The 26,190-nt window shown below is 38.9% G+C and overlaps 2 protein-coding genes across 6 annotated transcripts in view; one reads left to right on the top strand and one right to left on the bottom strand.

Moving 5' to 3' along the window:
- The window catches only part of mep1bb (meprin A subunit beta b), a 49,829-nt gene extending 48,177 nt beyond the window's left edge, over positions 1-1,652 (top strand). Inside the window, exon 14 of the mRNA XM_067362187.1 lies at positions 788-1,652. Within this exon, the coding sequence (XP_067218288.1) occupies positions 788-1,010 (223 nt within the window). The 3' untranslated portion in view covers positions 1,011-1,652. The remainder of the gene's footprint in view (positions 1-787) is intronic.
- Positions 1,653-2,252: 600 nt separating this feature from the next.
- phlpp1 (PH domain and leucine rich repeat protein phosphatase 1) overlaps positions 2,253-26,190 on the bottom strand; it is a 70,258-nt gene continuing 46,320 nt past the window's right edge. The window contains exons 17-19 of one of the 5 annotated variants that reach the window (XR_010891870.1): positions 21,042-21,100; positions 20,871-20,952; positions 19,095-19,988 (exon numbers count right to left, since the gene is read on the bottom strand). Coding sequence is in view for 4 of the 5 variants with exons in the window: in XM_067362179.1 (XP_067218280.1) it covers positions 23,673-24,815 (1,143 nt within the window). In the remaining variant the exon portion in view is untranslated. The other 4 variants (XM_067362180.1, XM_067362182.1, XM_067362181.1 and 1 more) reach the window with 4 other exon arrangements.

Genomic DNA, 26,190 nt, shown 5'->3' with positions numbered 1-26,190 from the left:
GAAGCTTCATGAAGTTGTGTTTTGAAATCGCCTATGATTAGATATTGTTGAATAAAATCGTTATTTAGGGTTTTTTTGGCGCACAAAAAGTATTCTCGTAGCTAATATCTTTATTAGCTGCAAACTAGTCACTGAAAGGTGCATAAAACTACATTTAAAATTAAACTAAAAACTTAATTGTAATTCCAGTTTGGAAAGATCAACTAGAGTTACTTGACTAGACATTGACTGTTTAGATGTGCACCAATAATGTGATTATTTTCAGAGTAAGGACTTAATCAAGGTAAGATGTTTACATGACACTTCCGTTTATGCGCAATTTTCATTATTCTGATTTTTAGCTAAGAATTGTGGTTATTTTTTACCATCATTATTTACATACCCCAATGCCCAGCACAAATATAGTAGATGTGTTACTGTTTACTGTTTGTTCTACTTACGTTGAATGCAAAACACATTTCTATGGACGAATTTAATGAAACTTTACCGCTGTTTACTTAGCAGCATAAGCCATGTTTTACTACGATTATGGTTGTTATGAGGTAAATCACATCAATTTGATCAAAGTATTGTGTTTACATGAGATAAGGTTTAAATTCAGTATTGCCTAAATCTCATTATAATTGCATGATGAGGGTGTATGTGACCTGGATAATTAAAAAACAGATGTTTATGTCATTAGTCTTCATTAATAGAAGTTGTTTTTATAATTCAAAGTCTTCTGCACTTCTTTGAATCAGAGCTTGAGAGAGCTGAGCAGCATTGTATGTGTTGTGTCTCCCTGTAGGTGCATGGTGGGAAATGACTGGTGGCACTATGGCGACAGATGCCAGTTTAAGAGCTCTGCCCAAAGCAACACCATCACTGCTGTAGTGGCGTCTGTCGTGGTGTTTGTTGTCATGCTAATCGTGATGGTAGTCAGCGTGGTCTGTGTGAAGAAGCACCAGAGAAAAGTGCAGTTTGCTGGAGAGGGAATCATCATGAAAAATTTGTACTCATCCAAAGAATGAGGATATGATGTGTTCTCTAAAGGCCTGTTCACATCAAGAATGAAAACTATACAGATAACTATGATGATAACTACATTAGCGTCAACACCAGTGGACAGTATAGTTCTGTTTATTCTAAGCGCATACTGCAGTTTTGTCATCTTCCACTTTAAATGCTCAAGCTCTTTAAAGCAGGGTGGATTCTGATAGGCTGTCAATGTTTTTATTGTTCAGCAGGAAAAAAATCTGGAAGTGATTCCAAAGATATCGTTTCTCTGTGCCGTTATCATTGTGCTGTGGACTCTGCTATTCTTTTATAATTTGGGTTATTTTTAGAACTATATCATTATAGTTATCGTCCTGGGTGTGAACAGGCCTTAATGTGTGACATATACAATAATGCTATGAGAACGACTCATGAAAATGCTTTTGCAATTGATTCTTTAATGTACAGTAATTAATAGGACAAACAGTAGTTTGTTCAGTGGCCCCAATAAAGCATTTGATCCCTGTCTAAATTCATGAACAAACATTTGATAAAGAATTTTGTTGGGTTTGAAATGGTAAAACGATCTTTCTAATGGTAAATAGATCTACACTGTAATAAGAATAATAACAATAAAATCAACTAAATTACTGTATTTCATACCATAGTAAAATTACTCACTAGTCATGCAACTGCCATGTTAGGATTAGCGTGATAGAGATTCAAGAGCTATGGTGCTTTTTTTGTAGCTTGTCAATGTATGCTGTCATCCATTTTAATTGTACTAACGCGTCACAACTCAACATTCATGTCTGCCGCATACACTGTAAGCATATTTGCTTACAGACTAATTTATTTACTTCAAAAACAAATGATATTGCTGCTGTGTTAACTAATGCTAGTGTCTGCTAGCAAAGATGCTTGATAGCAAACTTTATTTCAAAATTAGTTATTCTTACAGAGCCCCACACATCACATGCGTAAGAAGAAAAAAAGATATCGTGGCAACAATTGAACTAAAACGAGGAAAAGGATTAGTAGGCCTACAATGGGCCATCACGAATTAATAAATTGAGGGAATGATTTCTTATAATTTGTGGCCACAATATCTAGTTTTTCTTCTGCATGTCAAGTGTGGGTCACAAACCAAAACATAACTGCTCGTCCCCAAAATGGAAACCCAGATGTTCTCTGTTTGTTCTCAGAAATAACCAAAAGGGAACCATACACCAACATTAGGGGAACTTGAGTGTTGTTCTGTAAGTGTTTTAGGTGCTTGTACCTGTCTAGTGGGAAAAAACAAAACAAAAAAACACTGTGCTGCAGATCCCTCCAAAGACTGAAGTGTGTCCAAGGAGTCGTGGTGTAGATTGACCACTTTATCAGGTGCGTTCCAGCGAAATTTTACGTTTTCTGTAATCCAAGCCAAGGTGTTAAAACATAGAAACAACAACCTTATTAAAGTCCTTATTAATAATCTTAACCTTATTAAATAATCAAATCAGAGAAACTTCACTTGCTCCTTGAAAAGAACAGAGATAAAAAGAGGATATTTTATGCTGTCCACTTCTTCAAAAACATTGGTTGCCAGCTAGTAATCCTATATTTTTATTATTTCAGATAATATGTGTGGGAGGAGAAATGACATTTGAATGCAGTCTTACAGGAACTGTAAAGCTCATTTAAATAAAATTAAGAGTCTGACAGGTAGTTTATTGCATATAAAAATATACAAAACAATTATTACAAAGGTTACCAAATTGTTTTGAAAATCAGATTGAGGATTCAGAACCAGGGTAAGTCACTATTAGAAAGACATTTCTAAATCCTAGAAACCTGGTTGATTAATAAGACTGTCATCCTTATAACTTCCTATCATAGTTTTTCTTTGAACGGTTTTCATTTTATTTTTCCAAATAAATAGAACAAAAAGTCAATAGACTTGGACATTCTTTGTCACCAAATAGCAGGAAAAAATACTACACAGTATGCTGACAACTTTGGTCAGGAGAAATGTCTCTTTTGTTTGATCTAATTTTGGTAAAGTTGTTTGGAGCCTGATTTGCATATATCAGTACAAAGTTATTTAAAGTTTTACATCAATTCCACTGAGAGAAGTTTCTTCTGACTCGTAATTTCACTTCCCTAGGATTCACTACCAGAAGCCTTCAAAAGATAGAAACTGTGACTCTCTCAGAAAGAGACATATCATCAGCTTGACTGTCAGTGTGTTACAATCCATCATCACTCAATAAATAAATAATATATATAATTTTTGCTGCTTGTTCAGTTTAGTTCGCTGAAATGAGCTAAACTTAGTCCATTTGTGTTGGGATCACATAAACCATTTCTGTTACGTAAGAAAAAAAAATTGGGCAGAGGATTCCAGCATGCTTGGAATAGGGTGGAATTAAGAAAGTAAATGTTAAATTATGTTATGAATGATTATTTGATGTGTTATTGAGTAAAGGGAAAAACCTGCTAGTGTTTAATGTATAGTTGAAAGAGTGTAGCGTCACAATTTTTCATTATATTTAATGAATAATCCAACAAAACTATGCCAAGTTGTCTGTGACAACCAAAGACAAAGGATCATAAGCTTTCCATCTTCACGTATAAGTTCCTATTGGCTCACTGGCCCCCTGGAGGTGTGACCTCTACAGAAGTTAAAGGGCAGTTCCCCTCTCTCTCTTATCCTCTTCCTTCTCCTAGTTGCTGTTCATGTGAAAAGACTGGAGACATCCAGTCCAACCGCAGGCCCTCCCACTTCCAATTCTATTCAACCATGTATAAATGCGTGTCATGATGTTATTAATTTTAAATGTCTTCAAAGTTTTTTCGGGCATGGACCCCTTAGACAATAGAGACATGGAGCAGGCACAAACAGAGCTACATATAAAAGCTGCAGTCCGTAAATTTTCTTTTTGGTTAAAAATGATCCAAAATCAATTTTTGAGCAAGTACATAACCAGCCAGTGTTCAAAACTATCTCCTTACCTTAGCCCGATTCACAATGGTAAGCTTGTAACAATGTTAAGCTTGTAACAATGTTTTATAATAAAATTGGTACTGGTGGGTTTGCGTGGGAAATTTGAGCATGCAGCGGTTTGTTTTTGCATCACATCTGTAAACAGAAAGGAAGGAGTCCCTACTAGTAAACTATATGGCATGTGGAGGATGCTGCTGGCAGTGGATCATTTATAGCCTTTTCTCACAGCAGCTGGACTAGTTAAACTTATCTCCCTGAAATTTCCTAACTCATCCATCTAGATAGCGGAATTCTGTTTTTACTGTTATATCAATTTCTTAGGTGTTCCATTATTATTATGTATTTGGTTCTTCTTTATGTGAAGCACTTTGAATTACCATTGTGTATGAAATGTGCTATACAAATAAAATTTCCTTGCCTTATCATTTTGATGACGGATTGTAATCCAGAAAGGTCCAAATGACAATCATCAGTGACAATTGGAGATTAACCTGTAGTCGAAAGCAAAAGACTTAGGACTGCGGAGTGGCTACAGAAATTGAAATCTACAGGTAACGCTAATACACACTAAATACACAGTCACGCAATGCTGATGTTGTTAACATTAACAATTTGAGAACAAAGTATAACAGTAATAATAATTTGCACGGTTTGACATGATATCAGTTAAGTGATCGTTAGATTTTATCACCGTTGGCAGCGTGATTTATTGTAGGCATAATGCTTTTTCTCTCAGTTGGTCAAAACAAAAGTGGCAGATTTGTTACTTACTTGTTCAGATGACATTTTCCAGTGGAAATTCTTATTTTGGTCATACTTCCAAGATGTAGAATCTGTGATTCCGGAGTACAGTATCCACACCGGTGTGGTGACTGACAGCAAACATTAGATTCATCCGCGCTGAGGAGCCGTGCCAATGCACAACCCACATAAAGATGATAATTCCAAAAATAACTGCAATTGCAGGTTTCAAACAGAGATGGCGACAGAAGCAAAAATTGTATGGAATTACGTTTGTTCCAAAAATAATGAACGTAACTTTTCAAAAAAACTAATAAAAATAGAAATTGAAACTGAATAAAATGTCTTTGAAACTTAAAAAAAAATAAATCGCAGGCAAAATGTTTGACTTTGTTTTTAATACACTGCATGTTTTGCTAACAGTTTCTTTTCTTTCTTTCACTGATCTTTACTTACAAAAGCATTTCCAGAGTTTTCATTTATGCTTCTGAAGTTTTCGTTTACGATCCCAGAGTTTTCGTTCGTCTTTCTGACACAAATCTCTCGCGGGGCGGGGCCAGCAGTGGTGTGTTCTCATTGGCTTACTGAGTTTTTGATTGACAGCTTCTTCTTGACCTGGAAGTGAAGACGTCAGCATTGTGTTTACAATTACATGTGTGGAGGTGAGCGTCTGTAAGCGACTTCTTATTTCATTTAAAGCTTTTTTTTAATTTTATCTGTATTTATCTGCGGCTACTTTGTCACATAAACTTTTAGGAGCGTGAGAGATCAAACGCGAGAGAAAATGAATGTCTTTAGGTGTAATTGTACATTAAAGGTTATAATACTGAAAATATTGCATAATGTCCAATGTTTTCGGAGAATATTTGATTATTTCTGATGATTCTTCTCTATTGTTGGGTCTGATTAGGTTGTGCTGTTACAGTTTAAAGAGAATAGTACTAGTATCATATAACATGTATATATTCAGCCGTCAAGAAAGTCTCACTCCAACCAGGTAATCAAGGTTGGCAACCATGGCCATCACTCTACCCATTGTTAGCATATGCACATACACCATCACAATTAATGATCACTTAATTCTGAAGGATTCAAATATGAAAAATATAGCTGCGAGCAGCGATGGCGGGCCCAAGCCCGGTGGCACCGCCACCCCGGTGGCTTCAGGGCAACTGTGCACAGCGGGCAATAGGCACTTAAAATGGTTAAACATCAAAGGACTATGTCAAATTCACTCCACATTTACTGCACTACAAGGTGCCGCTATAGAGCCTCTCCTCCCTGCCCATTTTCAAAGGATTACATGTGCCAAGTTTTAACATTATTCTGATGAATTTTGAAGCAAATCAGGTAAAAATAAGAGGGTGATCTCAATGTATGCTGAAAGTGACACATTTTCTGCTTCCAGTTGGTGGCGCTATGACTTTGAATCACAATAGTCAAATCCATGTGATCAGCCTTGTACAACGAAGACTAAGCCAAAGTTTCATCAAAATCAATTAATGTATGCAGAAGTTATAACACTTTGTTTCCCTTTTCTTGCCATAAATTTGTTGCCTCGCCACGGCCAAACCGTTTGAGATATCCAAAATCCGTTTGCAATTAAACAACTTCAATGTGTTAGCAACAAGTTAAAAAAAGCTTGGTGTAAATTGGATAAACCCTGTAGGAGTAGTAGTATAAAATTCATAGCCTGTTTTTTCAAAAAATTAACATTCAAACAAAAATAGCCGACTTCCTGTTGGTCGGAGCTAATGAATGTAAATTAGAAAATTGTCCAGCTTGATGAGAACAATATGTGTACCGAGTTTGGTGACTGTAGGAAAAACTAACCCCCCCACTTTTGACAAAAGGTGGCGCTACTGAGCCCCTTCACCACGCCCATTTCTATGGCTTTGTCCATGTCTACTGGTTGACAATATTGATGTGTGTGTCGAGTTTCATGCAATTTGAAGCATGTTAAGGGCCTCAAAAACACTCAAGAATATTATTACAGTTTGACCTGTTGCCATGGCAACAATATTTCAAATATCAAAAATCCTGTCATAGGTCTACATCTGCTGTGTATTGACATTACACTGATGAAGTTTGAAGCAAATCAGGTAAAAATAAGAGGGTGATCTCAAAGCATTTCAAAAAGTGATACACTTCCTGCTGCCAGTTGGTGGCGCTATAACTTTGACTCACAATAGTCACATCCATGTGATCAGACTCCTATAACGAACACACTCGTGAAGTTTCATAAAGATCAATATATGTATTAAGACGTTATAACACATTTCCTGTTTCCTTTTTCTCGCCATAAATTCGTTGCCTCGCCACGGCCAAACCGTTCGAGATATCAAAAATCCCCTGGCAATTTTTAATCAGCAGTGTCTTGACTTCATGCTGACCGAGTTTGGTGGCGATCGGATTAATCGTCTAGGAGGAGTATATCAAATTCCAGAGCATGCGTTTTTCAAACAACCCTTAATAGCTGACTTCCTGTTGGCGTGGCGATTAACTTAGAGCGCGAAAGTTGTTCGGCCCGATGAGGTCTATATGTGTACCGAGTTTCATACTAATACGTGCAAGCATGTTTAATATATGGACCAAATTTTCAGACTTTTTTCAAGGGGGCGCTGTCGAGCCCCCCTGCCACGCCCGGGTACCAGCCTCTCCGGCGTCCTAATGGCCGCGGATTCCAATGTGTGTGCCAATTTTCAAGAGTTTTTGAGCATGTTAAGGCCCCCAAAAAGCCCCGGAAGACGGGAAAAAAAAAAAATAATAATAATAAATATAGCTGCGAGCAGCGATGGCGGGCCCAAGCCCGGTGGCACCGCCACCCCGGTGGCTTCAGGGCAACTGTGCACAGCGGGCAATAGGCACTTAAAACGGTTAAACATCAAAGGACTATGTCAAATTCACTCCACATTTACTGCACTACAAGGTGCCGCTATAGAGCCCCTCCTCCCTGCCCATTTTCAAAGGATTACATGTGCCAAGTTTTAACATTATTCTGATGAATTTTGAAGCAAATCAGGTAAAAATAAGAGGGTGATCTCAATGTATGCTGAAAGTGACACATTTTCTGCTTCCAGTTGGTGGCGCTATGACTTTGAATCACAATAGTCAAATCCATGTGATCAGCCTTGTACAACGAAGACTAAGCCAAAGTTTCATCAAAATCAATTAATGTATGCAGAAGTTATAACACTTTGTTTCCCTTTTCTTGCCATAAATTCGTTGCCTCGCCACGGCCAAACCGTTTGAGATATCCAAAATCCGTTTGCAATTAAACAACTTCAATGTGTTAGCAACAAGTTAAAAAAAGCTTGGTGTAAATTGGATAAACCCTGTAGGAGTAGTAGTATAAAATTCATAGCCTGTTTTTTCAAAAAATTAACATTCAAACAAAAATAGCCGACTTCCTGTTGGTCGGAGCTAATGAATGTAAATTAGAAAATTGTCCAGCTTGATGAGAACAATATGTGTACCGAGTTTGGTGACTGTAGGAAAAACTAACCCCCCCACTTTTGACAAAAGGTGGCGCTACTGAGCCCCTTCACCACGCCCATTTCTATGGCTTTGTCCATGTCTACTGGTTGACAATATTGATGTGTGTGTCGAGTTTCATGCAATTTGAAGCATGTTAAGGGCCTCAAAAACACTCAAGAATATTATTACAGTTTGACCTGTTGCCATGGCAACAATATTTCAAATATCAAAAATCCTGTCATAGGTCTACATCTGCTGTGTATTGACATTACACTGATGAAGTTTGAAGCAAATCAGGTAAAAATAAGAGGGTGATCTCAAAGCATTTTAAAAGTGATACACTTCTTGCTGCCATTTGGTGGCGCTATAACTTTGACTCACAATAGTTACATCCATGTGATCAGACTACTACAACCAACACACTCCTGAAGTTTCATAAACATCAATCAATGTATGCAGAAGTTATAACACATTTCCTGTTTCCCTTTTCTCGCCATAAATTCGTTGCCTCGCCACGGCCAAACCGTTTGAGATATCCAAAATCCGTTTGCAATTAAACAACTTCAATGTGTTCGCAACAAGTTAAAAAAGCTTGGTGTAAATTGGATAAACCCTGTAGGAGTAGTAGTATAAAATTCATAGCCTGTTTTTTCAAAAAATTAACATTCAAACCAAAATAGCTGACTTCCTGTTGGTCGGAGCTAATTAATGTAAATTAGAAAATTGTCCGGCTTGATGAGAATAATATGTGTACCGAGTTTGGTGACTGTAGGAAAAACTAACCCCCCCACTTTTGTCAAAAGGTGGCGCTACTGAGCCCCTCCACCACGCCCATTTCTATGGCTTTGTCCATGTCTACTGGTTGACAATATTGATGTGTGTGTCGAGTTTCATGCAATTTGAAGCATGTTAAGAGCCTCAAAAACACTCAAGAATATTATTACAGTTTGACCTGTTGCCATGGCAACAATATTTCAAATATCAAAAATCCTGTCATAGGTCTACATCTGCTGTGTATTGACATTACACTGATGAAGTTTGAAGCAAATCAGGTAAAAATAAGAGGGTGATCTCAAAACATTTCAAAAAGTGATACACTTCCTGCTGCCAGTTGGTGGCGCTATAACTTTGACTCACAATAGTCTCATCCATGTGATCAGACTCCTATAACGAACACACTCGTGAAGTTTCATAAAGATCAATATATGTATTAAGACGTTATAACACATTTCCTGTTTCCTTTTTCTCGCCATAAATTCGTTGCCTCGCCACGGCCAAACCGTTCGAGATATCAAAAATCCCCTGGCAATTTTTAATCATCAGTGTCTTGACTTCATGCTGACCGAGTTTGGTGGCGATCGGATTAATCGTCTAGGAGGAGTATATCAAATTCCAGAGCATGCGTTTTTCAAACAACCCTTAATAGCTGACTTCCTGTTGGCGTGGCGATTAACTTAGAGCGCGAAAGTTGTTCGGCCCGATGAGGTCTATATGTGTACCGAGTTTCATACTAATACGTGCAAGCATGTTTAATATATGGACCAAATTTTCAGACTTTTTTCAAGGGGGCGCTGTCGAGCCCTCCTGCCACGCCCGGGTACCAGCCTCTCCGGCGTCCTAATGGCCGCGGATTCCAATGTGTGTGCCAATTTTCAAGAGTTTTTGAGCATGTTAAGGCCCCCAAAAAGCCCCGGAAGACGGAAAAAAAAAAAAAAAAAAAAAAATAAATAAAATATAGCTGCGAGCAGCGATGGCGGGCCCAAGCCCGGTGGCACCGCCACCCCGGTGGCTTCAGGGCAACTGTGCACAGCGGGCAATAGGCACTTAAAACGGTTAAACATCAAAGGACTATGTCAAATTCACTCCACATTTACTGCACTACAAGGTGCCGCTATAGAGCCCCTCCTCCCTTCCCATTTTCAAAGGATTACATGTGCCAAGTTTTAACATTATTCTGATGAATTTTGAAGCAAATCAGGTAAAAATAAGAGGGTGATCTCAATGTATGCTGAAAGTGACACATTTTCTGCTTCCAGTTGGTGGCGCTATGACTTTGAATCACAATAGTCAAATCCATGTGATCAGCCTTGTACAATGAAGGCTAAGCCAAAGTTTCATCAAAATCAATTAATGTATGCAGAAGTTATAACACTTTGTTTCCCTTTTCTTGCCATAAATTCGTTGCCTCGCCACGGCCAAACCGTTTGAGATATCCAAAATCCGTTTGCAATTAAACAACTTCAATGTGTTAGCAACAAGTTAAAAAAAGCTTGGTGTAAATTGGATAAACCCTGTAGGAGTAGTAGTATAAAATTCATAGCCTGTTTTTTCAAAAAATTAACATTCAAACCAAAATAGCTGACTTCCTGTTGGTCGGAGCTAATGAATGTAAATTAGAAAATTGTCCGGCTTGATGAGAACAATATGTGTACCGAGTTTGGTGACTGTAGGAAAAACTAACCCCCACTTTTGTCAAAAGGTGGCGCTACTGAGCCCCTCCACCACGCCCATTTCTATGGCTTTGTCCATGTCTACTGGTTGACAATATTGATGTGTGTGTCGAGTTTCATGCAATTTGAAGCATGTTAAGAGCCTCAAAAACACTCAAGAATATTATTACAGTTTGACCTGTTGCCATGGCAACAATATTTCAAATATCAAAAATCCTGTCATAGGTCTACATCTGCTGTGTATTGACATTACACTGATGAAGTTTGAAGCAAATCAGGTAAAAATAAGAGGGTGATCTCAAAGCATTTTAAAAGTGATACACTTCTTGCTGCCATTTGGTGGCGCTATAACTTTGACTCACAATAGTTACATCCATGTGATCAGACTACTACAACCAACACACTCCTGAAGTTTCATAAACATCAATCAATGTATGCAGAAGTTATAACACATTTCCTGTTTCCCTTTTCTCGCCATAAATTCGTTGCCTCGCCACGGCCAAACCGTTTGAGATATCCAAAATCCGTTTGCAATTAAACAACTTCAATGTGTTCGCAACAAGTTAAAAAAAGCTTGGTGTAAATTGGATAAACCCTGTAGGAGTAGTAGTATAAAATTCATAGCCTGTTTTTTCAAAAATTTAACATTCAAACCAAAATAGCTGACTTCCTGTTGGTCGGAGCTAATGAATGTAAATTAGAAAATTGTCCGGCTTGATGAGAATAATATGTGTACCGAGTTTGGTGACTGTAGGAAAAACTAACCCCCCCACTTTTGTCAAAAGGTGGCGCTACTGAGCCCCTCCACCACGCCCATTTCTATGGCTTTGTCCATGTCTACTGGTTGACAATATTGATGTGTGTGTCGAGTTTCATGCAATTTGAAGCATGTTAAGAGCCTCAAAAACACTCAAGAATATTATTACAGTTTGACCTGTTGCCATGGCAACAATATTTCAAATATCAAAAATCCTGTCATAGGTCTACATCTGCTGTGTATTGACATTACACTGATGAAGTTTGAAGCAAATCAGGTAAAAATAAGAGGGTGATCTCAATGTATGCTGAAAGTGACACATTTTCTGCTTCCAGTTGGTGGCGCTATGACTTTGAATCACAATAGTCAAATCCATGTGATCAGCCTTGCACAACGAAGACTAAGCCAAAGTTTCATCAAAATCAATTAATGTATGCAGAAGTTATAACACTTTGTTTCCCTTTTCTTGCCATAAATTCGTTGCCTCGCCACGGCCAAACCGTTTGAGATATCCAAAATCCGTTTGCAATTAAACAACTTCAATGTGTTCGCAACAAGTTAAAAAAAGCTTGGTGTAAATTGGATAAACCCTGTAGGAGTAGTAGTATAAAATTCATAGCCTGTTTTTTCAAAAAATTAACATTCAAACCAAAATAGCTGACTTCCTGTTGGTCGGACCTAATGAATGTAAATTAGAAAATTGTCCGGCTTGATGAGAATAATATGTGTACTGAGTTTGGTGACTGTAGGAAAAACTAACCCCCCCACTTTTGTCAAAAGGTGGCGCTACTGAGCCCCTCCACCACGCCCATTTCTATGGCTTTGTCCATGTCTACTGGTTGACAATATTGATGTGTGTGTCGAGTTTCATGCAATTTGAAGCATGTTAAGAGCCTCAAAAACACTCAAGAATATTATTACAGTTTGACCTGTTGCCATGGCAACAATATTTCAAATATCAAAAATCCTGTCATAGGTCTACATCTGCTGTGTATTGACATTACACTGATGAAGTTTGAAGCAAATCAGGTAAAAATAAGAGGGTGATCTCAAAACATTTCAAAAAGTGATACACTTCCTGCTGCCAGTTGGTGGCGCTATAACTTTGACTCACAATAGTCACATCCATGTGATCAGACTCCTATAACGAACACACTCGTGAAGTTTCATAAAGATCAATATATGTATTAAGACGTTATAACACATTTCCTGTTTCCTTTTTCTCGCCATAAATTCGTTGCCTCGCCACGGCCAAACCGTTCGAGATATCAAAAATCCCCTGGCAATTTTTAATCATCAGTGTCTTGACTTCATGCTGACCGAGTTTGGTGGCGATCGGATTAATCGTCTAGGAGGAGTATATCAAATTCCAGAGCATGCGTTTTTCAAACAACCCTTAATAGCTGACTTCCTGTTGGCGTGGCGATTAACTTAGAGCGCGAAAGTTGTTCGGCCCGATGAGGTCTATATGTGTACCGAGTTTCATACTAATACGTGCAAGCGTGTTTAATATATGGTCCAAATTTTCAGACTTTTTTCAAGGGGGGCGCTGTCGAGCCCCCCTGCCACGCCCGGGTACCAGCCTCTCCGGCGTCCTAATGGCCGCGGATTCCAATGTGTGTGCCAATTTTCAAGAGTTTTTGAGCATGTTAAGGCCCCCAAAAAGCCCCGGAAGACGGAAAAAAAAAAAAAAAAAAAAAAAAATAATAATCCTTAGAAGAACAAGAGGGCCCTGCGCGAATTTTCGCTTGGGCCCTAATAATCCTTAGAAGAACAAGAGGGCCCTGCGCGAATTTTCGCTTGGGCCCTAAAAATAATAATAATCCTTAGAAGAACAAGAGGGCCCTGCGCGAATTTTCGCTTGGGCCCTAATAATAATCCTTAGAAGAACAAGAGGGCCCTGCGCGAATTTTCGCTTGGGCCCTAATAATCCTTAGAAGAACAAGAGGGCCCTGCGCGCTTAATTCGCTTGGGCCCTAATAATCCTTAGAAGAACAAGAGGGCCCTGCGCGCTTAATTCGCTTGGGCCCTAATAATAATCCTTAGAAGAACAAGAGGGCCCTGCGCGAATTTTCGCTTGGGCCCTAAATATAGCTGCGAGCAGCGATGGCGGGCCCAAGCCCGGTGGCACCGCCACCCCGGTGGCTTCAGGGCAACTGTGCACAGCGGGCAATAGGCACTTAAAACGGTTAAACATCAAAGGACTATGTCAAATTCACTCCACATTTACTGCACTACAAGGTGCCGTTATAGAGCCCCTCCTCCCTGCCCATTTTCAAAGGATTACATGTGCCAAGTTTTAACATTATTCTGATGAATTTTGAAGCAAATCAGGTAAAAATAAGAGGGTGATCTCAATGTATGCTGAAAGTGACACATTTTCTGCTTCCAGTTGGTGGCGCTATGACTTTGAATCACAATAGTCAAATCCATGTGATCAGCCTTGTACAACGAAGACTAAGCCAAAGTTTCATCAAAATCAATTAATGTATGCAGAAGTTATAACACTTTGTTTCCCTTTTCTTGCCATAAATTCGTTGCCTCGCCACGGCCAAACCGTTTGAGATATCCAAAATCCGTTTGCAATTAAACAACTTCAATGTGTTAGCAACAAGTTAAAAAAAGCTTGGTGTAAATTGGAGTAGTAGTATAAAATTCATAGCCTGTTTTTTCAAAAAATTAACATTCAAACCAAAATAGCTGACTTCCTGTTGGTCGGAGCTAATGAATGTAAATTAGAAAATTGTCCGGCTTGATGAGAACAATATGTGTACCGAGTTTGGTGACTGTAGGAAAAACTAACCCCCCCACTTTTGTCAAAAGGTGGCGCTACTGAGCCCCTCCACCACGCCCATTTCTATGGCTTTGTCCATGTCTACTGGTTGACAATATTGATGTGTGTGTCGAGTTTCATGCAATTTGAAGCATGTTAAGAGCCTCAAAAACACTCAAGAATATTATTACAGTTTGACCTGTTGCCATGGCAACAATATTTCAAATATCAAAAATCCTGTCATAGGTCTACATCTGCTGTGTATTGACATTACACTGATGAAGTTTGAAGCAAATCAGGTAAAAATAAGAGGGTGATCTCAAAGCATTTTAAAAGTGATACACTTCTTGCTGCCATTTGGTGGCGCTATAACTTTGACTCACAATAGTTACATCCATGTGATCAGACTACTACAACCAACACACTCCTGAAGTTTCATAAACATCAATCAATGTATGCAGAAGTTATAACACATTTCCTGTTTCCCTTTTCTCGCCATAAATTCGTTGCCTCGCCACGGCCAAACCGTTTGAGATATCCAAAATCCGTTTGCAATTAAACAACTTCAATGTGTTCGCAACAAGTTAAAAAAAGCTTGGTGTAAATTGGATAAACCCTGTAGGAGTAGTAGTATAAAATTCATAGCCTGTTTTTTCAAAAAATTAACATTCAAACCAAAATAGCTGACTTCCTGTTGGTCGGAGCTAATGAATGTAAATTAGAAAATTGTCCGGCTTGATGAGAATAATATGTGTACCGAGTTTGGTGACTGTAGGAAAAACTAACCCCCCACTTTTGTCAAAAGGTGGCGCTACTGAGCCCCTCCACCACGCCCATTTCTATGGCTTTGTCCATGTCTACTGGTTGACAATATTGATGTGTGTGTCGAGTTTCATGCAATTTGAAGCATGTTAAGAGCCTCAAAAACACTCAAGGATATTATTACAGTTTGACCTGTTGCCATGGCAACAATATTTCAAATATCAAAAATCCTGTCATAGGTCTACATCTGCTGTGTATTGACATTACACTGATGAAGTTTGAAGCAAATCAGGTAAAAATAAGAGGGTGATCTCAAAACATTTCAAAAAGTGATACACTTCCTGCTGCCAGTTGGTGGCGCTATAACTTTGACTCACAATAGTCACATCCATGTGATCAGACTCCTATAACGAACACACTCGTGAAGTTTCATAAAGATCAATATATGTATTAAGACGTTATAACACATTTCCTGTTTCCTTTTTCTCGCCATAAATTCGTTGCCTCGCCACGGCCAAACCGTTCGAGATATCAAAAATCCCCTGGCAATTTTTAATCATCAGTGTCTTGACTTCATGCTGACCGAGTTTGGTGGCGATCGGATTAATCGTCTAGGAGGAGTATATCAAATTCCAGAGCATGCGTTTTTCAAACAACCCTTAATAGCTGACTTCCTGTTGGCGTGGCGATTAACTTAGAGCGCGAAAGTTGTTCGGCCCGATGAGGTCTATATGTGTACCGAGTTTCATACTAATACGTGCAAGCATGTTTAATATATGGACCAAATTTTCAGACTTTTTTCAAGGGGGCGCTGTCGAGCCCCCCTGCCACGCCCGGGTACCAGCCTCTCCGGCGTCCTAATGGCCGCGGATTCCAATGTGTGTGCCAATTTTCAAGAGTTTTTGAGCATGTTAAGGCCCCCAAAAAGCCCCGGAAGACGAAAAAAAAAAAAAAAATATATATATAGCTGCGAGCAGCGATGGCGGGCCCAAGCCCGGTGGCACCGCCACCCCGGTGGCTTCAGGGCAACTGTGCAAAGCGGGCAATAGGCACTTAAAACGGTTAAACATCAAAGGACTATGTCAAATTCACTCCACATTTACTGCACTACAAGGTGCCGTTATAGAGCCCCTCCTCCCTGCCCATTTTCAAAGGATTACATGTGCCAAGTTTTAACATTATTCTGATGAATTTTGAAGCAAATCAGGTAAAAATAAGAGGGTGATCTCAATGTATGCTGAAAGTGACACATTTTCTGCTTCCAGTTGGTGGCGCTATGACTTTGAATCACAATAGTCAAATCCATGTGATCAGCCTTGTACAACGAAGACTAAGCCAAAGTTTCATCAAAATCAATTAATGTATGCAGAAGTTATAACACTTTGTTTCCCTTTTCTTGCCATAAATTCGTTGCCTCGCCACGGCCAAACCGTTTGAGATATCCAAAATCCGTTTGCAATTAAACAACTTCAATGTGTTAGCAACAAGTTAAAAAAAGCTTGGTGTAAATTGGATAAACCCTGTAGGAGTAGTAGTATAAAATTCATAGCCTGTTTTTTCAAAAAATTAACATTCAAACCAAAATAGCTGACTTCCTGTTGGTCGGAGCTAATGAATGTAAATTAGAAAATTGTCCGGCTTGATGAGAATAATATGTGTACCGAGTTTGGTGACTGTAGGAAAAACTAACCCCCCCACTTTTGTCAAAAGGTGGCGCTACTGAGCCCCTCCACCACGCCCATTTCTATGGCTTTGTCCATGTCTACTGGTTGACAATATTGATGTGTGTGTCGAGTTTCATGCAATTTGAAACATGTTAAGAGCCTCAAAAACACTCAAGAATATTATTACAGTTTGACCTGTTGCCATGGCAACAATATTTCAAATATCAAAAATCCTGTCATAGGTCTACATCTGCTGTGTATTGACATTACACTTATGAAGTTTGAAGCAAATCAGGTAAAAATAAGAGGGTGATCTCAAAGCATTTTAAAAGTGATACACTTCTTGCTGCCATTTGGTGGCGCTATAACTTTGACTCACAATAGTTACATCCATGTGATCAGACTACTACAACCAACACACTCCTGAAGTTTCATAAACATCAATCAATGTATGCAGAAGTTATAACACATTTCCTGTTTCCCTTTTCTCGCCATAAATTCGTTGCCTCGCCACGGCCAAACCGTTTGAGATATCCAAAATCCGTTTGCAATTAAACAACTTCAATGTGTTCGCAACAAGTTAAAAAAAGCTTGGTGTAAATTGGATAAACCCTGTAGGAGTAGTAGTATAAAATTCATAGCCTGTTTTTTCAAAAAATTAACATTCAAACCAAAATAGCTGACTTCCTGTTGGTCGGAGCTAATGAATGTAAATTAGAAAATTGTCCGGCTTGATGAGAATAATATGTGTACCGAGTTTGGTGACTGTAGGAAAAACTAACCCCCACTTTTGTCAAAAGGTGGCGCTACTGAGCCCCTCCACCACGCCCATTTCTATGGCTTTGTCCATGTCTACTGGTTGACAATATTGATGTGTGTGTCGAGTTTCATACAATTTGAAGCATGTTAAGAGCCTCAAAAACACTCAAGAATATTATTACAGTTTGACCTGTTGCCATGGCAACAATATTTCAAATATCAAAAATCCTGTCATAGGTCTACATCTGCTGTGTATTGACATTACACTGATGAAGTTTGAAGCAAATCAGGTAAAAATAAGAGGGTGATCTCAAAACATTTCAAAAAGTGATACACTTCCTGCTGCCAGTTGGTGGCGCTATAACTTTGACTCACAATAGTCACATCCATGTGATCAGACTCCTATAACGAACACACTCGTGAAGTTTCATAAAGATCAATATATGTATTAAGACGTTATAACACATTTCCTGTTTCCTTTTTCTCGCCATAAATTCGTTGCCTCGCCACGGCCAAACCGTTCGAGATATCAAAAATCCCCTGGCAATTTTTAATCATCCGTGTCTTGACTTCATGCTGACCGAGTTTGGTGGCGATCGGATTAATCGTCTAGGAGGAGTATATCAAATTCCAGAGCATGCGTTTTTCAAACAACCCTTAATAGCTGACTTCCTGTTGGCGTGGCGATTAACTTAGAGCGCGAAAGTTGTTCGGCCCGATGAGGTCTATATGTGTACCGAGTTTCATACTAATACGTGCAAGCATGTTTAATATATGGACCAAATTTTCAGACTTTTTTCAAGGGGGCGCTGTCGAGCCCCCCTGCCACGCCCGGGTACCAGCCTCTCCGGCGTCCTAATGGCCGCGGATTCCAATGTGTGTGCCAATTTTCAAGAGTTTTTGAGCATGTTAAGGCCCCCAAAAAGCCCCGGAAGACAAAAAAAAAAAAAAAAAAAAAAAAATAATAATCCTTAGAAGAACAAGAGGGCCCTGCGCGAATTTTCGCTTGGCCCTAAAAATAATAATAATCCTTAGAAGAACAAGAGGGCCCTGCGCGAATTTTCGCTTGGGCCCTAATAATCCTTAGAAGAACAAGAGGGCCCTGCGCGAATTTTCGCTTGGGCCCTAATAATAATCCTTAGAAGAACAAGAGGGCCCTGCGCGAATTTTCGCTTGGGCCCTAATAATCCTTAGAAGAACAAGAGGGCCCTGCGCGAATTTTCGCTTGGGCCCTAATAATAATCCTTAGAAGAACAAGAGGGCCCTGCGCAAATTTTCGCTTGGGCCCTAATAATCCTTAGAAGAACAAGAGGGCCCTGCGCAAATTTTCGCTTGGGCCCTAATAATCCTTAGAAGAACAAGAGGGCCCTGCGCGAATTTTCGCTTGGGCCCTAATAATCCTTAGAAGAACAAGAGGGCCCTGTGCGAATTTTCGCTTGGGCCCTAATAATCCTTAGAAGAACAAGAGTACTAATAACAGTCGTGGCTTGCTGTAAGACGGTATAGACCTCAAAGGGCATTTCAGTACTCCACATAAAGAATGATCTTGTTGCCATTTTTTTATCATTATAATAATTTTATTTAGTTAACATTATCATCTAACATATAAAAGTAGATTTTTTTTAACAATCAACAGTTTCAATTGTGACTTATATATATATATATATATATATATATATATATATATAAACAGTTGAATAAATGAAAATATGAATCAATTCAAATAAATTTAAATTCTTTATTGTCACTACAGCATACACACAAGTATAAAAGTGAAAGTGTTGGATGCAATTATGTTGTGAAAAGAACGACCAGAATCCACAAAACACTAACTGCATATTCACGTAATGCAGTATTCTCATGATATACAGTACATTACTATAAAAATGCACAAGCACCTATTATAGAATACATGTGTAAAATTCATAAAATTCATTTTATTACCATTTTTTTAAACTATAGTGAATAAACTTTATGAATGGAATGAAATGTTCATGTTGTCTGAATACATTTTTGGTTTGACTGTATGACTTTCTCCACATAAGCACAAATATCTTTAAGAAAATAGTCCATCTCTGTGTCCATCTCATAAATGGACTGTAACCCATACACGTATGATGGTTGGTGGGAAACGATTGTTAATAATTAAAACAGTTTAAATTATTAGTATTTTTCTCATCTATTGTTTCACTTCAGAAGACATTGATTCATCCACTGGGGTCGCATGGATTAATGTGTCTTTAGGACTCAGACATATATTATTTTCCTAAAAAAGAAAGTAATACGCATCTTGGACGGCATGAGGGTGAGTAAAATATATGAGAATTTTTGGGGGGTGAACTATCACTTTAACATTCATATGTTGTTGGTATGCTAATCCAAGATCAGTATGGACTAGTAAGAATAAAGTACAACCTCTTGTGTGTTTGTGAACTGTGTCTTGTTTTAATCTAGAGCTCCAAAAAAATTAAAATATTTGCATAATATCAGGTGTCTGAAGATCAAGATCCCAGTCAGTCAAAGGTGATGTGTCTGAACAAAATAAGATTCTTGTCTGATGGGGACAGTGGATCTCTGGGGATACCACTCCATCCTCTGGGTCAGCATCAGAATTTTGTTAATGGAAAATTTGCTCCACTCCCTGGAAAATAAGAAATCAGATGTATTATAATCTAACAATACAAACTGCTTTGAATTCCCACATAACAAATTATGCAGACTTAAAATATTTATTTCAAACAAATTATATATAATTTCAGCCATAATTACTTTCATGTATTAGGTTTTGCATTTAGCCATACAGTAGGCCTACTGTGCAAAAGTCTTAGCTTTGTTGTTTTAGCAATGTTTTAATGACCACCCATGTTTATTTTTTTTGGTCTTTATTACAATGCAAACATAAAAAACAGGAAATATGCACACAAAAAAATCAGAACAAAATGGATTCTATAAGCAAAAATCAGTATTTAATGTGACCTCCTAGACTTCCAGTTTTTTCAAAGGAGAAACTTGTGATCAGATTTTGAAAGTTTTCTTGACCTTCCAGACATTTTCCATTCCATTTAGGTTTGAGAGAGCCAGGTTCTCACTATTACTCAAGTGTAAGGAGAGGTCACTAAATACTTGCCACTTTAGCCTGTAGAAGTCTTTTTTTCCCTGTTTTTTAATAATGCTTACAAATTTAAAGTATTTCCTGGTCATATTCTAATAAGAAGACTGAAAAAAAAAAATTACATGGTCACTATACCATTGCTAAAACAACATCTAATGGTGTCCTAAAACTTTTGCACAGTACTTTATATGAATTATTATTAAAGACTACATTTTCCCCTTTAAATATGATCTAATCCAAGGCTGTATGTACAGTACATAACCAGATCCTGTAATGATTGGGTTAAATCAAGACAACACTGCTGTATAAAGTGGGCTCTAAATGAGCTCTAAAATACCTCTCCATCTGAAAAAGCAAAAGCAAGTAATGTTACTTATATTGATTTTGTAAACGTAAAAAATACTAACTTACCGCGAGTATCCAGATAACGACGATGACTGATGATAATGATGATTATATCATTCGTCTGTGCTAGGCCTAAGAAATCATCTCACTATAGTAGCAGCAGATACAGATAAAATAATAAAAACGCCTATCTTTACATCACTAAAATGAAATAAGAAGCCGCTTACAGACGCTCACCTCCACACATGTAATTGTAAACACAACGCTGACGTCTTCACTTCCAGGTCAAGAAGAAGCTGTCAATCAAAAACTCAGTAAGCCAATGAGAACACACCACTGCTGGCCCCGCCCCCGCGAGAGATTTGTGTCAGAAAGACGAACGAAAACTCTGGGATCGTAAACGAAAACTTCAGAAGCATAAATGAAAACTCTGGAAATGCTTTTGTAAGTAAAGATCAGTGAAAGAAAGAAAATAAACTGTTAGTAAAACATGCAGTGTATTAAAAACAAAGTCAAACATTTTGCCTGCGATTTTTTTTTTTTAAGTTTCAAAGACATTTTATTCAGTTTCAATTTCTATTTTTATTAGTTTTTTTGAAAAGTTACGTTCATTATTTTTGGATCAAAAGTAATTCCATAAACTTGCGGACTGCAGCTTTAAGCATATAGCCTTCAATATTAGAAACCAACCATATTATGATAGTTATATTATGTTAAGATAGTAGTTTAGATCTAAGCATTTTATTGTTGTTGCATATGCCTTATTGGCTGAATTCCATACTGTATTCCATATTTCATTGTAAAAATTGAGATTCAGGCATAAGCATATGTTGTGATAAAAATCACAATTCATTAGTCATTTACTGTTATTTATTTTAATCAATTTGCAGATTCATACATTTTAATTTTACTAGTCATGTAGTCAGATGGACAATTAAAAATGTTCTTGAACTTCTGCTTAAAGTTTACTAAAACTTAACATTTTAATTTTACTGTGTGACAGACAATTAAGAATCAAATCACTGAGAATCTGAAATTAGTGAGGGTTCTCTAGTAAAGTGCAGAACAGCAATGTACAGTGAGACATTTAAAATTATTTACAAGTCATTACTTTTACAAATGATTGGAATGGAATATCAAAAATATATTGATATGGATATTTTTTCTATTAATCTATTAGTCTGCATTTATATTGTGTGTATGTACTTTGACATGCCATATTTTTGTCCCATGCTAGTTATTACTATTTCAATTGCAATTTCAAAAGTGAATTCCGCATTTTTATGCAGAGGTCACTTCTGAAAATCTGCGGCATATAATTGGCTGTCGGTCTTTAGCAGCATGAAAAACAAAACTTTTATTCAATGGATTATATATAGCCTCAAAAGCATGCAAAGGCCGCTCAACTTTAACTAGAAATCTGTAACTCAGTTTGCAACCTCACAAAGTTCTATTAATATAAAATCAATAAAGTTGTGTACACAAGAGATCAACAAACATGACTGTGATTGGCTACATTTCTCAGCTGCAAAATCAGCAACTTTGTCTTTATATATTAATATATTATTCTTTAAAAAAATATGCAGGCAGTCAAACACTCATATCAGAAAGCACAAGAAAAGCTACTTGTAGAGTCATAAATTTAAGATTTATTATAACAAAACCAGGAACTGTTTGTGTGGTTGGTTTGAGCATAATTCCTTGCAGATAAATTGGATTGCATTACAGGACTTGACACAGTCATGCTGGTGTAAAGAGGCGGATGAGTTTGTGTTTATGTGTGTGTGTATGGCTCATTGATCAGCAAGTGACGACAGCACTGGGCAGAATGCACAGTTCATTTACAAGTGGTGCGTGTGTGTGTATATGTTTCTGATACATATACATCTATTGGCATGTATGCATAAAGGGTCATCTTGTTCTAGACACACAGTTCCCTTAAAAAGCATTGGTATACAATATTTTTCTTATTTACAATCATTGGAAAGAGAAAAAGAAACAAAACAAAACAAAAAAAAAAATCACCATTTCTCGCAGAGAAGATTAGTAAAAAAGTGACGAAGTCACCATAAAAGAGTAAGCAACTCCTAGGAGTTAGTCTTTCAAATTTCCACTAAATTTCTAGTTTTTATACAGGCGCAAAGCCTTGATTTACTGAAGAGATACAGTATTACTTTAAGTGCCCTATCTACAACAGTTAAGTGTGGTATTACTAGTGTGTACCGTACAACACAATTTTACGTCAACGCAATATTCTGTTTTTAAATCAACTTAAAGTCTGTTGTAGCTTCTCTCGCATATGGTAAATAAAAAACAAAATCAAAATATCCAGAAACTTGTTGGTAATGACAGTTAATGTCGCAATACTAGTGTTGAATTATATACGTATCGGTTTAAGGTAAATAAAAGTTAAAACAGTCAGTAATCAGTAGTGAACTGCTTTTAAAACTCTAGTGAAACGGGTGAGGCACAGTAGAGCGCAGGTCACTCTTGTGTTCTCTTAAAGGGATTGGTTGAGATCTTAGTGGACTTTGCAGGAAGTGGCGTCATATTATGTTGCCAGTTTGGTCCAGTTTCGTGACCTTTCCGAGCTGTTGTAGGTAGATGACTGACAGCTTCATATTGGTTGACTGCAGTAAAGCAGTGACCTGAAGATACTCCACTTTAGCACTTTAGTTTACTGAACATTCAATCATCATTCACTCAGCCTCATGTCGTTCTAACTGATTCACTCAAAAGTGGCGGCATTAGTGCAAGAAATGCTGTCAGAGTACTTCAGTCTTGGGCAAAAGACTGCACGTTCAAGAACTGCAGAATAAAGCCAACGACATGAAGGTGAGTAGATGATGGCAGAATGCTACGACTCCTTCAGAGCGGTGTGTCGTAGTAGTCCGCAGGTCGTTCACTCTTGGTCGGCCTCTGTTGGTCCTGCTGATGTTGTTTCATGATCTCCTTCACTTCTTCCTCCAGTTCTGGAGGTATGATGAACTGGTCGTCAGGGTCGGGTTGAGCGGGGGCCGTGAAATAACCCCCAGGTTTCTTAGAAGGTGCCTCGGCCACCTCAATCAAGTTGTGGCTCTGCTCCTGCGGTGCCACCGAGCCATTTCCCCTCCGCTTCCCCAAGGTCTTGCTCCAAGCATCCGTTCCTGCAAAGTTCCCAGTCTTGTCCGTCTCCAGCACAGGCTCCGAAAGCTTCTCTGGGGTTTCCGGGGTGCAAGGTGGAGGTGGTGGTGGAGGCAGCAGATGGCCCAGACAGTGGACGTCAGCTTCCACTTCCACACGACTGCCGTTGGAGAAGACGCCAGCAATGGGCTCTTCGTCCTCGCTGTCCAGGCCATTGTCTGAGAGTGCGCTGGAAAAGGTGGCGCTGGAAAGTTGCCTCTGGAAAGAGCTGCTGGCATTGGGAGCTAGATGGAGTGTGCAGCAAGGGAGGCGTGGGTTCTGTTGTAGCTGCGGCGGGTGGCTCTGTGGATGAAGGTGGATATGTGGGTCCTGCAGCAGGAGTGGGGGCTCGTCCGAGGAAGCGGTGGATCCCACTTCGGAGCTCATCTCGGAAGCACTGACCTCGGAACTGATCTCACTGCAGGAGGATGGGGGCACGCCAGCAGAAGACGCTGGGTACAGTCCTGGCCCGGGGCTCGGTGGGGGTTGTGGCGGCGCATGGATGCTTCCGGAGCCTGGCTCCGCGGACGCCGAGCAGCAACAGCAACAACAGTCTTCAGCCACGCTGAGCTGCACCACCACGGCACTAAGGCTGTCCGTGCAGCCGTACGACTGCGCCAAAGTGCACAGCTTTTTGGCAGCTGCCAAAGCATCAGGCACCTTCCGTACGGCTTCCACCGCCTCGCTAGGGTCCATGACTTCAAAGAGACCTCTGCTGCCCAGGATAAAGAACTCATCTCTGGGGGTCAGCGGGAGCGTGTTGACGTACGGACGAGGTAAGACTGCTGGGTAGAGGAATGAATAGCCCATGATGCGTGTGGAGTCTGTTACGCCATTCACTTTGTTGTCCTGTTTAAGAAGAGGAATTCGCCGTAGTGGCGCACTTAAGTGAGTGAACATAGCTCTTTGTAATTGTTATACTAAAACAACAATGTTCAAAGACTGTGTTTGTGAGAGTTAAAGGAATGGTTCACCCTAATTCAGCCTCAAATCTGTATGATTTTCTTTCTTTGGTTTGAAGAATCATTTAGCTGTTTTTATCCAGTCACTGGGATTCAACAGTTTCAAGCCCCAAGAAGCATATACTATAAAAGTAGTGAAAAAATGGTTTAATCCAGGACATCTGAAGTGATATGATCACTTTGCACTTTTTGAACAGAGCAAAATGTAAGTTGTTGTTCAGTATTATTCACTTATTTTGGGACATGAATAATTTAAATTCTACATTATATAGATTATACATACTGATTGTGCCGCTTCAGAAGAGTGTGTGGATTATTTGTACGCTAATGGACAAAAAATGGCTAGTCTGAGGAAGCATTATTTGTAGTTTGGGTTCCTTGCCCCAGTCGCCTCTGGCTTGCACAGTTCGGGACACTTGATGTACAACAATGTTTCTGATCTGCCTGCATTGACACCATAGTATGAGAACTGAACTGAGCTGGATGATGACATCACTGTTTTCTCCTGAGCTGCTGTGTAGATAAATTAACTCAATTAATAACTAATGATTTTTACAAGGGAATGAATCAATACTGAACTTACTTAAAGGATTAGTTCACTTCTGAATTAAAATTTCCTGATAATTTACTCACCCCCATGTCATCCAAGATGTTCATGTCTTTCTTTCTTCAGTCAAAAAGAAATTTAGGGTTTTTGAGGAAAATATTCCAGGACTTTTCTCCACATAGTGGACTTAAGTGCGGTATAATGGGTGGAAGGTCCAAATTGCAGTTTCAATGCAGCTTCAAAGGGCTCTACACAATCCCAGAGGAGGAATACGGGTCTTGTCTAGTGAAATGATCAGTCATTTTCTAAAATAAATAAAAAAATTATATCCTTTCTAACCACAAATGCTCGTCTTGCAGTGCTCTGCGATGCGCCATGCATTATGTAATTGTGTTCAGGCCCGGATTGGCTAATCGGGAGCACCGGGAGAATTCCCGGTGGGCTGTTCTGTTTTTTTGGCCACGAGGGCCGGTGTTGTCATGGCACTGGGTTGAAATATGGATGCTCTAGAAACTGTTGACGCAGTGAAAATGTACTAAGCTGAGTACCTTTTTCCTTAAAACCAGTCAGTGGCGGATTTATGCATGGGCAACATGGGCAACATGGGCAACGGCCCAGGGCAGCATCTTGCCGGGGGCAGCACATAACGGGTTTTTACCGTTCATTTGCACATAACATCAATAATATCATGTCATCTTGTGGGTCAGTTAACCAG

This window comes from Chanodichthys erythropterus, chromosome 16 (genome assembly GCF_024489055.1).
Source record: "Chanodichthys erythropterus isolate Z2021 chromosome 16, ASM2448905v1, whole genome shotgun sequence".
NCBI classification, from domain to species: domain Eukaryota; kingdom Metazoa; phylum Chordata; class Actinopteri; order Cypriniformes; family Xenocyprididae; genus Chanodichthys; species Chanodichthys erythropterus.
This window is presented reverse-complemented; position numbering and strand designations above follow the sequence as displayed.